General features: G+C 45.7%; 1 protein-coding gene across 1 annotated transcript in view; it reads right to left on the bottom strand.

The window, feature by feature from the left end:
* The window catches only part of LOC137421520 (ras-specific guanine nucleotide-releasing factor 2), a 139,154-nt gene that overhangs the window by 67,140 nt on the left and 57,071 nt on the right, over positions 1–14,943 (bottom strand). Inside the window, exons 10-11 of the mRNA XM_078771347.1 lie at positions 5,449–5,609; positions 4,609–4,675 (exon numbers count right to left, since the gene is read on the bottom strand). Of these exons, the coding sequence (XP_078627473.1) occupies positions 4,609–4,675; positions 5,449–5,609 (228 nt within the window). The remainder of the gene's footprint in view (positions 1–4,608; positions 4,676–5,448; positions 5,610–14,943) is intronic.

Here is a 14,943-nt window from a genome sequence, read left to right as displayed (position 1 = left end):
GCAGTGAAAACTAGCCCGGGTGGGTTAGGTTATATTGATAGGGATCTAGCGAAGATGACAGTAGGTAACGTTAAGTTTAGTTAGTGACTGATACCTGTAGTGGGGACGCAGGTAGATTAGTGTGGATGATAGTGACGAGGGAGCGCAATAGTTTAAAGGGACGACTGGGAAGCGCAAGTTTCAGAAGGGAGTAGTTAGCTGAGATGATGCCGTGTGTGTGAGAATGGAACAGGTGTGATTGCACAGGTGTGCAACTGGACAGGTGTGTGGAGCAGTGTGTGAGTAATGAGTGTTGTGGATCAGCGCGAATGCGCTTGGGGAGAGAAGGGTGCAGGTGGCACCAGGTGTGAGAGCACAGGTGTGCAGGTACAGGTGTGTGGAGAGAGTTGGAGTAAGTGGTACGGAGTGGTGTGCATGGTGCGAAGGTGTGGATGGGGGAAGAGTGGACCCCTTTCACGAGTACCCGGGGCGGGTAGTGTAAGTGTTAGGTAGAGGGTATAGGTAAATTGTGGTTGGAAATTGGCATTTGTGGTGCGGTTGCAGAATGGTGTTGTGAATGGGTGCATTAGTGTTGTGGAAATGGCTGGGCGTGTAGCCTGTTAGTATGTGTAGTTGGTTGGACACTCCACCACTGTGAGGATGTCGGCCAGGTGAGGCCGCAGGTGGGCTCTGGGAGCCGGTAGAGTTGTGGATGGGGCCCGAGGATCCGGAGGACGGACCCGGGTAGCCCAGTGCCAGAGAGGGCACCGAATGGGGAGAGCGCCAGAGGGCCTTCCCCAGGTAGTTAGGTTAGGGTAAGGAGCAGGTAAGCTCGGAGGCAACTGCAGTGGTGGAGGTGTGCAGGTGGGTAGACCCACTGGGAGAGGTACACGCCACAGCCCAGAAATTGTGCGAGGGCACCGGGAGATGAATCGGGGGAGTGAGACCCCAAATTGAAAAGCACCACAGTTTGGCCAATGGGAATTGGTTTTTAGAACCCATAGTGTAAGAGGGCCAATGGTTTGGCCGGAGAAAGACCCCGGGTAGTGTAAAGTTGTTAAAGTCATTTAGGAAATAGTTAGGATTGATGAACCTGTCGCACCATACGCAGCCACTTACCTGTGGTGATGATGATGACTCCACACCTGTGTTTTCTTTGTTTTGTGTTGCAGGAAGTAAGGACTGCTGTTGGATTTGTGAGACGCATCACGACGTGGATGAGACATTGGGGTGATTCCATCTCTCCCTCCTTCGGAGGGACTGATGATGAATTGGTGATGGCAAATTATGATGTTGAGTTGGAGATGGCAAATTTTGAGGAAAGTTGGAAATAGCAAATTTGATTGGTTAGGAGGGAGAGAAGACGAATTTGGTTTATGGGAGGAACGGGGAAGACAGTAGGGATGTTTGTTGATTTGTAAAATAGATGTTTATGGGTAGTGTTGTGTTTTGTGGATGCAGTAAGGGGTAAGGGAGGGGCCATGTAGGTTACCTGGTGGGGGGGGGGGGGGGGGGCGTACGATAGGAACGTACCTGTCTCACCTGGTTCCCATGTGCCCCCAGTGTGCATCATCTTATATTGCGTGCACTTTTGCGCCCTTACCACCTTACTCACTTGTCTTTTCTTTTGTCTCCCACCTCCGAGGATCTGGCTTTGGGGTAGAGAGAGAGGAGAGAGAGGTGCTGGCTTCGCAGTTGTGGGCCTGCACTTTCGCTGTTTGCTGCCTGGATCGATACACCATATGGACCGCAATGTTTGTGGCCACCCACCATGGACCGCAGCTCTTTTGCGGCCAAGCACCACCCGTGGATGGACCTATGGGTCAACGTGGCACCTATGCCATGCAGGTGAACCACTTTTAGTTGACACCACTGAAGGCCACAATATAGAAATGGACGCGGTTGGCGCCTTTCTTTATTTTTTGAAAGAGGCAAGAAGGCCAAGTGCACCACACGAAGGCAAGACCAGCGGCAGAACATCGGCCGGCTGCGACACCACACAATGATTCATAAACACTTTATTGGTGCACCGGATGGTGCTCACTGTGTGATGGGGTGGTGCTTGATGCTTGGAAGGGGTGCTCTGCACATTATTAAAGGCCGTAGGCCACAGAGCACTCGTGGGTTGGTGTATCGATGCTGGCATGCGTGCTCTCTCTATGCATAACATCTGCATGTGTCCCTCCAAAAACAGGTCCTGGATCGTAGTGTAAATATCAGCGTAGTCTTGTGTAAATAATGCTCCCTACCGGCTGTATGTTTAGTTTGAGGATTCTTTCCGGATTCGGTTATCCTGTGGGTGTGTTTCTGTGAGGAGAAGGGTGCAACGTCGCAGGGGGACATATTTACTCATTTGTGAATATCTGTAAAACTGTCGCACTCAGGGTAGAGTTAATAGTAGAGGGAACTACATTGCGTGCCACACTAAGGTAGGTAAAAATTTATCGGGTCGGGACGCCCCGAGGGTAGAGAAGGGTGCAATGTTGCGAATATGGAATTTGGCCTCCATATCCGCTTGTAAATATTCCCCTATTTCCCCAATACTCCCCAACTATCCCCAATCCCCCATCCCCTAGTCCCATTGTCTGTAAACAACACTCTGTAGAACCGACCTTCCCCTTTTTCCCCCATTAAATGTCGTGCCCAGGTCCACCGCATCTCACGTAGACAACTTTCGGACATCTTGCTAGTTATTCTTAGTCTATGTCAGTTAAGGACTCCTTTCTATTAATTCTGACTCTTCGTTGCACCAGAATGTGATTATATGGCACCAGTAGTGAGTTTAGGACCTTCCCATACCTCCTTCCATCTTCTTCCCCAAACAACAACAACAACAACTACAGCTACAACAACAACTACAACCACGGCGCGCGGGGGGAGTGTGCGTCCTCCCACCAGCTCGGTTAGCCGCCATGACCATGCGCTCCACGGGGTTACCACGAAGGGGCTCCCTGTCAGCCCCTCGTCAAGGGCGGAGCCGGTAACCCCCCCCGCATGCACCCAATGAGAAGCAACGAGCCGATTCAATCTGGGGCGGAGCTAACGAGCCGAGGGCGTGTCACTCCCCGCCGGATATACGCAGCGACTTACCGGATGTGAGATCAGATGCGCCCCGAGCTTGAGCCTTGAGAAGACAAGAGAGCCACCTCCGAGCGCCGAGAGACCTCCTGCATCTTTTGGGCCGCGCTATCCTGTCCCTGAGCACAAGGTGCACCTTGTGCTGGCCATCGAATACCTGCCTTTCCTTGCCATCAATCCCCGTGTGAGTCAGCCTTTTGTCCCGTTTATCTGTCGTCTGTTGGGGTTAATATAAGAGTGTGTTTAAGTGCCCACCTTACTATGCTGTCCCTCTTGTAGTTGTAATCTAACCTTCCGAACGAATATAATCTCCTCCGGAGGTCTTGAGAACCGTATCCCTGGTGTCGTGTCATTTTAATCCCAGCCGTGTGTCTTTTCCTTCATTGATCTAGCGTAGCGCGATTAGTCAACGTTCGGGTATAATCGGGTAACTTGTGCAGACGTGGTCATACCAAACCGCTCGGTAAATAACATCTAAGCCGCGTCTGTAACAATATTATCACAAGATACCTACTCCAAACAACCATTCAGAGGTAACAGATATTTTTTGCAGAAAACAAAACAAAACAGAAACCCCAAAATACCTTTTCACAGCAATGTAGTTTCTAATTACAATGAGCTCAGTTGTTCCCGAGTTTTGTAACACATTCAAATCTCTGCTGAGTAGAAGGCATCTCTATGAGTGAGTGTTTTCCTTTACCAAGAGCAAACACCGCAATCATAGCGAAGCCTGCGCTTGCATCGCCGCATTGGCCTCGTGTCAGAGAGCAGTCTCTGGTGGCGAATCTCTCGAGGCTGGTTTAGCCTTGTCCGAACATCCATCTATATATTTTTTTTTTTTTTTTTTTAAATCCGACTAGCATTAATGAAAGTCAATATCCTAGGAAAGCATTGAAGGCAAGAATGGAAAGCTGGATGAATAGGGTTGGTAAATGACAGTGCAGTGCCCTTGAGGTATCCTAATCTATATTCAATAGTATCCGATCATATGACCACTATGATAAATCCTCCCATCATACCGACTTCTTAATTCTCCCTAACCTGCCTCAACTCCTACAATATACACCTGAAAACCCCTATCACTCCTCACACGCACCTCCCCAATCTCAATCTCCTACCGTTGTTCCACCCCCATGACCTGCATTCAACCCAAATCACCCATTAAGACCATGATCACATTCATAAAGGAGATTAAACTCTGACTTGGATCTCAAAGAAACAGTGGGCTGAATATGGCACAAGATTATCAATTTGCATGCCATTGGCTGTCAATTACAGTTAAATTGAAAATCAAATTTTCCACTTGCTGACAGCTCAGCATGATGAAGGTTGATAAACTAATTTGATTTATCTTGGATCTAACAGTTATTGGACACCTTGTCCCACCAGCTTCATGTGCCAAGCAAAGCCTGACCACGGTATGCACAGGAACAGGCCACAGCTTTGTGGACTTTTTACTTTTCGGCCAAAAATCACATCGTGTCAATTATGAATGCAGGCATGTGTAAAACCAACCATGCAGTGGGTGCAAGATGCTTCAAGAAATCTCACCTTCATCTTCACATATTTCAGTGTCTTCAATGAGGGTACAGTTGATCAGAGGCAGCACTCCACCTGTCTGCAAAATCCAATAGTGATTGCAAAGATGCCATCACATGATGTACTGCCATTTACAGGATATTGAATCAGGAACAATTCCGTTACGACGTGCTATGAACTGTTTGTGCTATGAACCAACAAAGCCTAATCATTCAACATCCAAATTATATCTGATCATCCAACATCACCATCCCATCAGACCTTACATCAGAAAAGTAGCACCAACAAATTTCATCTGAAGTATCTGACCCAATCAAATCCCATCTGGAGCTATCCCACACCATTCCTACTATTTTTCAGGGTGCGGGAGTTTGGTATACAGGTGTCGAGGCTAGTGGAGGATCTAGACCTAACAGAGTGAAAAGAAAAACAGTAAATGAGAGGGCCACACACCAACAACAGGATTGAGGGAGAAAGTAGAGAGAGACATGGAGAAATAAAGGATGTAGGGAAGAACGAGGAAAAAAGAGAGGACACAGGGAGTAAAAAAAAGATGGACGCAGCCCCAAATCCTTAATCATCGAAGTGGAAGGAATAACCGTAAACCCGGAAAGAGATGGGTTTGTTGTGGAGTAAAGGGGTAGAAAAGATCATGGTTGTGGGTGGGGAATGACCTGAGATGGCAGCGATCAGTTGTTTGCTAGATTCACACATCCAAGCTGGCCATCTATTCTCACTGCCATGCAATGCTCTCCCCTCAAACTCTACTCATTAGATTAAACCAAACGCACTTTTCCATTTCACTTCCTTAGCCATCTCATTTTTCTGTGAGATCACTTCGTTCACTCTTGCCTTTATGAGATGGAGCTTTCCCCCAGAGCTGCGGGTGCATATGAGGAGGTGTTTGGTGAAAAGAAAGCACTGGCGTTCTCCTTCTCTCCGCAGAGACAAGGAGGCCATTCGGCTCCTTGAGGCCCATCCTCGCTCTGCCACAGGTAGCTGGTACAGGGAGCCTGTCATAGGGCCCACATTGTAGAAGAAAGGCACATACATTTCTAAAACAGCAATAGATGCAACTTGGTACAGCTTTTTGCTGCATTTTTGATAAAGACAAATATCAGGCTGAAGCATGACTTCTGAGTACAAACCCACTCAAACGGGATGTAGAGAACATGTCGTAGGTTCTGTGATTATTTCTAAACCGACATTAGGGACGGAGGTACTGAGGAATGGCGGTTCATGATTACATCACATCCTGTCATTGATTAATTGACCAAATGATGTTACACGTTGTTGAACTGGGCCATTCTAAATTCAAAATTAATTCTGAAATTACTGAAAATTAGCAATAAAACAACTGAAAATTAATTTATAGCTTGCCACGTGTGTTTGTTAAATAATACATGAAGGTGGTGGTGGTTCGTGTGCTGCTTGCGGCTGCTGGTTGCATCATTTTCTGGGGGTGTGGCTGCGCCGTTGATCGTGCACCCCATCACCAAAAAGCTGGTGCTCATTTTTCTGCCTTCATAAGGATGACAGGTTGAGTCAACCCATCTGGTGTTCGTCTCAACGACTGACAGGGGCTCAAACTCAGGACCCTAAGATCTCAAGCCAGTCTTGAATCTTGATCTTACCTAAGATCATGGTGATCATGGCTCAGGATCATGATCAGATCATGGATCAGATCATGGATCAGATCAGATCATGGCTCAGATCATCATGGCTCAGGTCCCTAAGATCTTAGTGAATCTTGATCTTAACAGGACCACACCCGGCTTGCATGAAGGTGAAGCTGTTATTCATTTGAATGAAATACTGACATCCTCAAATGATTCCCTTGTGATGGTCTGTCCTTTCGGTGAAACTACTATATGCAATCCTACGATCTCTTGATGTCGTTTTCACAGAAGCGACCAAATGCATTAAATATATATCCAAATGTGACATCTTAACTGGAATGGTGAACCCGTGTGCAATATCGTCAGTTGCTGCAACTATCCTGACCAGCAAGGGACGCCTGCCAAACAACACAGTTAGAGATTTTGGAAAAGTATCCAATAAAGAAGACATTAAAGATAAAATGCAACTTATTCAAATTCACCACCATCTCTTATCTTCCCCCATCCAAAACCTTGATCTTTTCTACCCCCGCTAATTTCACCCCAGATCCATTTTTTAAAAATACCAACTTCTTTCCTGGAAGTCCTTGCAGTGTCCTTGTGTTTTATACTTCTCCCACCCCGCTGCCCCCCTTCCCACGCCTCCTCCCCCCAAGCCCTCTCCCTCCCACAGATCTCCCGATGTCCCTGCTCTCAAATGTTGTGTTTGTGTGCTTCCCCTTCTCTCCCCGTCTTGTCTACTGCTCCCCTTATTATATACTTTGTGTCTGTTTTTTTTTTTTGTGATAAATGTTAACTCTTTCATGAGCCTCGATCCTGTATACAAATAAATAAATAAATAAATATATAAAAACTTCCTGCCTAGATGCAGTTTGTGAAAGATATAAAACTGCCCCACTACTACACATTATCACCCACTGATAATTTGGATACAATTCCTCAAGGAATGGCTTGTTAGCTTTGCTGTTCATGGAATCACTGAGAGAACGACTCAACGCTTGAATAAGAAATAAAATTCAACAATTTTCTGAATCGCTTAAGAGAAAAATGGAAGTGTCACGCATTTCCACGAGGGGTAAAGGACCTTGTGCTGGTGTTCCGGCACGCACGAGGAAAAGCCAAACAGCGTGGATTCAATTCACCAAAAAATGCTCTGACAAACGGGGGGAACATAACGAATGTGACCACATTCAGCAGGAGATGGGGCCTGCACTTCCGAGCTCAGCCCTGATTTGCTTCGTAGTTTCACATCACTGACTTTAAAAAAAACCCTTATGACTATGACTATGACTATGACTTAGACAGTACAATATACACACGCAATGGAATGTCACATCTTCATGGAACCGCTGACAACAAAACGCACAATAGAAAATACAGGATGTCTGACATTTTTTGGAACATTTGATTGGAGTATGGGAAAAAGGGAAGGAAACCAGCCGATTGGCTTGTATTTCGCTAAATCTCTATAAGCATCCTTGATGGAGGGAAAAGGAACGATTATAGTCGAGCAAGTATATAAATAAATAAAATATCCTGAGTTTGTCAAACTAAGAAAACAATGGATGAGATCACTAGGACGTTGATTGAGGTGTCCTAACCGCAGTGGGAAGCTGACATTTTGAGTGTTAAACCTTTGTCAGAGAAAAAGATGGAGAGAGGATAGTGGTGACCGTTGATATAAGGTGGGAGCGAATCATCAGTGGGGGCCAGGGCCCGTATTCATAAACGTTCTTATGTTAAGTGCACTTAAACTCCAAGTGTGACACTTACCTCGGACTAAGACTTATGTCGGTATTCATAAATGATCTTAAGTGTTACACCTCACTCAGTGTGACACCTAAATATAGGCATAACACCTAACAGTTTTGACTGGCCGTTGCTAGGGTTAATGATCACATTTCTTGCACGATTGTGTCAGTTTCTGTGGTTTGGCTGAGTGCCATGACATAAGGACGGGACTACATAACTGGGTTCAAAACCAAATGCTATTATTTAATGCTGTTGTAAGTCGCTAGGAAGACCTTAGGCATTCTTTCCACCCTTCATCATGGCAGGGAACACTACATCTACGAAGCGAAAGAAAAATTTCACTGATGCTGAAAAATTTCGGCTGTGCGAAGAGTATGAAAAGCATATTGGTGTCATCGTATCGAAGTTTTCTGCCGCCGTTTCGAACAGAAAGAAGCATGACGCATGGGTTAAGATAACCGAGGCCATGAATAGAAGAAATCCTACCGTGGTAAGGAGTGACAAGGACTACCAGAAAAAATGGCAGAACATGTGCTCAGTTATGAAGGATTAATACCGCGCCGCGCGTACAGAAAAGAACTTGCTGAAACAGGTGAGAATGGTTTCAATCTTCTGTTATGCCATTTTTATTCAGTTGGTTTCTCTATTGTAGTTGATTTTACATTAATTGCAAAATAATTTTTTATTGTTACAAAATCATTTTCCTTTCTGTCTTCCCTTCTGTCTTTCCCTTTTCTTCGCTGTCTGGTCGAAAGTGGACAGAATATACAGTGTGTGGCCAACTTAAGTTCACTTAAGACACCCCTGGAGGTGTCTCAAATATAAGCATGAAGTTGAGTGTAATACATTACGTAAATAGCATATTGAATACCACTTGTTCGTAAAACCTAATTTAGGAGGTACTTAAGTGTTATACTTAGACTTAAGTACGTTTATGAATACGGGCCCAGGGGTCGAGGAACAGGTGGAGTGGGAATGCCTCCTTTTTGACAACTCTCTTTTGCTCCACCTTCTCCTTTCTTTCCAGGTTGTTATCATACCTGAATCAACAGCCTGTTGATCTCATCAAATGTTAATCCTCCCCCTATAGGATTATACCTGTTGTAGAGGTTGTTTCTTCAATTAGCGACCCAAATTTTTCATGATACCACAAAGTTTGTTAAACCCCCAGGAGTACTAAACCACCATTTAGAGAACTAGCAAGTTGCCTGTGCACAAATGGGATTATAAAAACGTCAGGTTGACAGAATTTCATGAAATACTACATCGTCAGTGAAAACCACCTTTTCCCCTTTGAATTACAGGCAAAATGCAAATGGCGTCGTCTGTCATTGAGCCGGAAAGCTGGGAGCACCTACTCACATTTATTGCCACATCTGATGCAATTCAAATGCTCTAATGGAGGTGAGATGCTCCTGTTTGTTTGATATATATATGTAACTATTTGATATTTAGGGTTAGTAATAAAAATCTGTATTGGTATCAAAGCCAATGGCCAATTACAAATTAATACTAGGATTATTGTGTTGTTTTCTTCCTGCACTCTCAGAAGTTGCATCTCGGGAGTCGAAGTCTTACACCCCAAGGAGTACTAACCAGCATTTAGGTTTTTCTCCCTTTTCATTGCCAATGTCCGCGCTGTATCTCGGAGCCGGCTCGGACTTTTCGGAATTAAATTTTGCATCAATAATGCGATTAAGGAAGCAGGGTTGACGTAATTTATTTGACCTTCACCTAATTTTACAGTCAATACCTAATTATAAACAGTCATTTTCACCACAACTCCACTAAGGTTTGGCCGATCAGAACGAAATTGCCCTCCTTAGATAGACTAGAGGAAACCAAGTTTGCGCTCCATTTACATCATATCCCTCCGATTAAAGGTCAAGGTCAAATAAGGGCTGAAAAAAGAACGTGTTTTATGTCATCGCTCAACTTTGCCATTGCAGAAAGACGTTTTTGCATCAAAATAGTGTAGGTGCACTGAAGTTGTGCACCTGATAGTTGATTAGTATCCTTGACCTACTTTTTTCGGATGTGACCTAATTAACAAAAAACACTTTTTTTATCATAACTGGAATAATTTCCCTCTGATTTTTCCTCCAATAAGGCTGGGGAAGGCTTACCCTTAGCAATCACTTTGTTATCGCAAATATCTAGTTACCCTTGCCAGAGGAGAAGGTATTGCATTTGAGTCCGTTGGTCCGATTGACAGGAAATGTTCACCATAGGTGCAACTGCACCTGAAGAATATTTTTATGATAATTATGACGTCATAGGTCACGTGGTTCGGTCGCCATCTTGGAAAAACCGAAAAACTTTGCACCTCTATATCTCGGAAAGCGCTGAATAGAAAAAATTGAAACATGGCTCATTGTAAAGACCTCTCCATGGGGAATAAAATTTTAATGATGATGTCATAGATGCCTCCATTATGACATCATAATTCGACAAGTACAAAACTTCATCCAATCAAGATGAAATTTCTTGAGCGCCATGTCAGCATAAACTTGTGGAGAAAAAAAATAATGATGACATCATCGGTCACGTGGTTCGGCCGCCATCTTGGAAAAACCGAAAAAGATTGCACCTCTATATCTCCAAAAGTGCTGAATAGAAAAAATTGAAACATTGCTCATTGTAAAGAACTCTCCATGGGGAATAAAATATGTTAATGATGATGTCATAGATGCCTCCATTATGATGTCATAATTCGACAAGTACAAAACTTCATCCGATCAAGATGAAATTTCTTGAGCATAATCTAGGAATAAATTAGTTTAGAAAAAATAATAATGATGACGTCATCGGTCACGTAGTTCGGCCGCCATATTTGTTTTAACACAAAAGCCTTAAAAACCACTGAAAATACATCCTGGTGAGGGTTTGCAATCTCTGATTGCTCTTTTTCTTGTTCTACTTGCTTTGCCGACACAGGTGGACACCTAACCTTTACCAGGAAAAACAGTTCTTCATTTTTTTAAATTTAACGATAGAAAAAAAAAATCCTAGAAAAGATGAGGAAACTTAAATGGAACATCAATTAAGATATTGCGATATTTAATTTCAACAACCTAAATGCAGACCAACTATACATTGTGATCCTAGGTGCAGGATGGTAGTTTAATCCTAACTTGACTCCATGTGATCAAATTGATAAAAGGTCACCTCGGAAGGCGAGCCTGGTATAACAACTGAGCTATCCTGAAATCCCTCCTCATAAAACACCTGGCCTTCCAAGAAAGTCTTCCAACAAAACCATAAATGGATATGACTGGTGGGATCAGATGCATTTAATCTGACAAGCCACCATGAAAGCATGAGCTATTTAAAAAAGCGAATAAATTATTAAGTAATTAATAGAAAGTAATGAAGAATGCAAAAAGGAAGTTAGAATGCAAATTATTGTACATAGTTTGTACATAGTTTGGATACACTGGGCTTTGGATACACTTTGGTACACTGGGCCATTGTACATAGTTTGCTTTTCTGGTGGTCGTGGCGGATTTTTGACCGTTGGGTCTGCCCTCTGCTCGGTCCCGGCTCTGCTCCTGGCTTCGCCTGCCCGGCTCCTCCACTGTTTCCTCAGGCCCGCTCCCGTTGTTTGCGGCGGTGGCTGTTTGCCGCTGTGGTCTTGATTAGCGGCTGCAGTCGTTTGCCGCTGCGTTTGCCGCTTTGCCTCCTCGACCTTGGCCTCGTACTCGTCCCTTCGCTCCTGCCTGGCATGGCTCTGAGGTACTCCGCCGCAAGGCTTCTTCTGCTCAATACCCGCTCCACCCCATCATGCATCTCTGCCATCAAATCAAATGGACTCCTCCGACGACCCAGGTACATTCACCGTGGCTCCGGTCGTAAGTTTGTTTATTTGCAATCAGGTCACTCCATCCCCGTCCTCTGGTCGGCTCAGCGCACTCTCACTCTTCGTCCCAGCGCACCTGGTCACAGCAACGCACACGATCGCACCTCCTGCCTACGAACCCTGGCTAAATCACCTGAATTCATCCCTGCTGTTCAAAACAACATCAAGCTCACCCTGTTCAACACCCGGTCCCTCAACAACAAATGCCTCATCCTGAACGAATACATCCTGGATAACAAACTGGACTTTCTCTGTCTCACCGAAACCTGGCAACAACCTCTGGACTACTACACACTTAACCTCACCACACCCAATGGATATTCCTACGTCAATAAACCACGCTCGGAGGGCCGAGGTGGTGGAATTGCCGTTATCCACCGTCAAGACATCAAGACCAACCTCATCTCCATCTCATCTGCTCCATCATTTGAACACCTGGCTTTAAAACTCTCTGGTCGCACGCAGTCAGTCATGGCTGTCGTCTACCGCCCTCCCAAACCACACCCATCATTCCTGTCTGACTTCTCCTACTTTCTGACCCAGCTATGTTCCCTCTCCCCCTCAATCCTCCTCCTTGGTGATTTCAATATCCACATGGACTCCACTGACTCCACAATAACCACTGACTTCACTGATTTACTCACCTGCTTTAACCTCACTCAACATGTCGACTTTCCTACCCATATCCGTGGTCACATTTTGGACCTTGTCTGCTCCACTGGATTAAATTTGCACCATCTCTATGGCTCTGACCTCACCCTCTCTGACCACTTAGCCATCACTCTGACCATCAACATCCCCGCCCCAACACCAAGGCATTATCGCACAATCAACTTCCGTAAGCTAAACGCTCTTTCACCTACCTCATTCTCATCCACCCTCTCTGAAAAAATGTCCACTTCTCCCTTCATTGACCTCCACACCCCTTCTGACCTCACTGACTACTACAACCACACTCTCTCCTCCTGCCTTGACCAGCTTGCGCCTGTAAAAACCAAAACAGTTTCTTTCACCCATTCTGCTCCCTGGTTTACCCCTGAACTCCACCTGATGAAAACTCGTGCTCGCCAACTTGAAAGACTCCGCAATAAAACGGGTCTCACAGTTCACTCCCAAGCCTACAAGGACCACCTACAACACTACAAAGATGCCCTCTCCCGCGCCCGCTCTGCCTACTACTCTCAAATTATCCACTCTGGCTCCGGAAACCCAAAAGCACTCTTCTCGACAATAAACAAACTCCTCCGCCCCCTGAACACCACCACCCAGTCATTCACAGTAGACAACTGCATCTCCTTCCTCTCTTTCTTCCAACGCAAAATTGACAACATCTACAACAGCTTGACCACCGCCGTACCCGCTCCCCCTCCAACCACCTGCCCCCCCTTGTCCTGCCATCCCCTGTCTCGGTTCTCCCCAATCTCCCCTACTGACCTCTCTGAACTCCTCATAGGAATGAAAACTGCCACCTGCACTCTTGACCCCATCCCCTCCAGCTTTGTCAAAGCCTCCCTCCCTGCTCTCTCTCCACTTATCATTGCAACAATAAACTCCTCCCTGTCTACAGGCATCGTCCCACCTTCCCTCAAAATTGCTGCTGTTACCCCCATTCTAAAAAAACCTGGTCTAAACCCTGACACCCTAAACAACTTCAGACCCATCTCCAACCTACCCTTTCTGTCAAAAGTTTTGGAATGCGCTGTAGCCACTCAACTCAAACATCATCTCTCTGCCAATAACCTGTATGAAACATTCCAATCCGGATTCCGGTCCAACCACAGTACTGAAACTGCTCTCCTCAAAATCACCAACGACCTTCTCCTCTCCTCTGACGCTGGCAACCTCAACATTCTCGTCCTCCTCGACCTCAGCGCTGCCTTTGACACCATCGATCACACTATCCTCCTCACCTGACTTGAATCCACCTTTAACGTTACCGGCACTGCCCTCTCTTGGATTAAATCATACCTCTTTGACAGATGCCAGTTCATCTCCATCAATAACTGCAAATCCCCCACTGCTCCCCTCCCCCAAGGTGTCCCCCAAGGTTCAGTTCTTGGCCCCCTCCTCTTCATCCTTTACCTGTCCCCGCTCGGTCACTTAATCCGCCGTCATGGTCTCCAATTCCACTGCTTCGCCGATGACATCCAGCTTTTCATCTCCACCAAGTTCGTCTCCACCGACACCCACTCTATCCTGACAAACTGCATCACTGAAATAAAATCCTGGCTTCAAATCAACTTCCTCAAGCTTAACTGTGATAAATCTGAAATAATCATCATTGGCCCAAAAACGCTCACAAAATCCACCCATAACTTTGCCCTCAACATCGACGGTATCCCAGTATCCACCTCCCCTCACATCCGGAATCTTGGCGTCATCTTTGACCAAACCCTTTCCTTCGACAAATACACTAAACAGATCACAAAGTCAGCCTTCTTTCACCTGAAAAACATTGCCCGTCTCCGCTCATCCCTCTCCTCCACGGCTGCAGAAACCCTCATCCACGCCTTCATCACCTCCCGTCTGGACTACTGCAATAGCCTCCTCTATGGTTCACCCTAAAAAATCACCAATAAACTCCAATACATTCAGAACTCCGCTGCCCGTCTACTCACCCATTCCCGGACCCGTGACCACATCACTCCCGTCCTTTACAAGCTTCACTGGCTCCCCATCCCCCAGAGAATCCAGTACAAAATCCTCCTCTTGACATACAAAGCCCTCCATAACCTGGCCCCATCCTACCTGGCTGACCTCCTCTCCAGACACACTCCCACCCGCAACCTCCGCTCTGCTGGTACAAACCTCCTGACCCCCTCCATCCGGACCAAATTCAGATCCTGGGGGGACAGGGCCTTCTCCATCGCTGCGCCCACCCTCTGGAACTCACTACCTCACACCATCAGAGACTCCTCCTCACTCACCACATTCAAAACATCACTAAAGACCCACCTGTTCAACACTGCATTCAACATTCAACCCACAGCATTTAACCCCTGACTATCTCTTCTCCTTCTCCCTCCTTTTGCTTTAAATATTTCCCTATTGATTCTTGTCTTTTTTGCAATTGTTGTTTTCATGTTTTGTTATGCATTATGTTTGCCACTCTGTCAA

The sequence above is a fragment of the Myxine glutinosa genome, chromosome 2 (genome assembly GCF_964187855.1).
Source record: "Myxine glutinosa chromosome 2, kmMyxGlut1.1, whole genome shotgun sequence".
Lineage (NCBI taxonomy): Eukaryota > Metazoa > Chordata > Myxini > Myxiniformes > Myxinidae > Myxine > Myxine glutinosa.
Note: the sequence above shows the minus strand (reverse complement) of the source record. Positions and strands in the feature narration are given on the sequence as shown.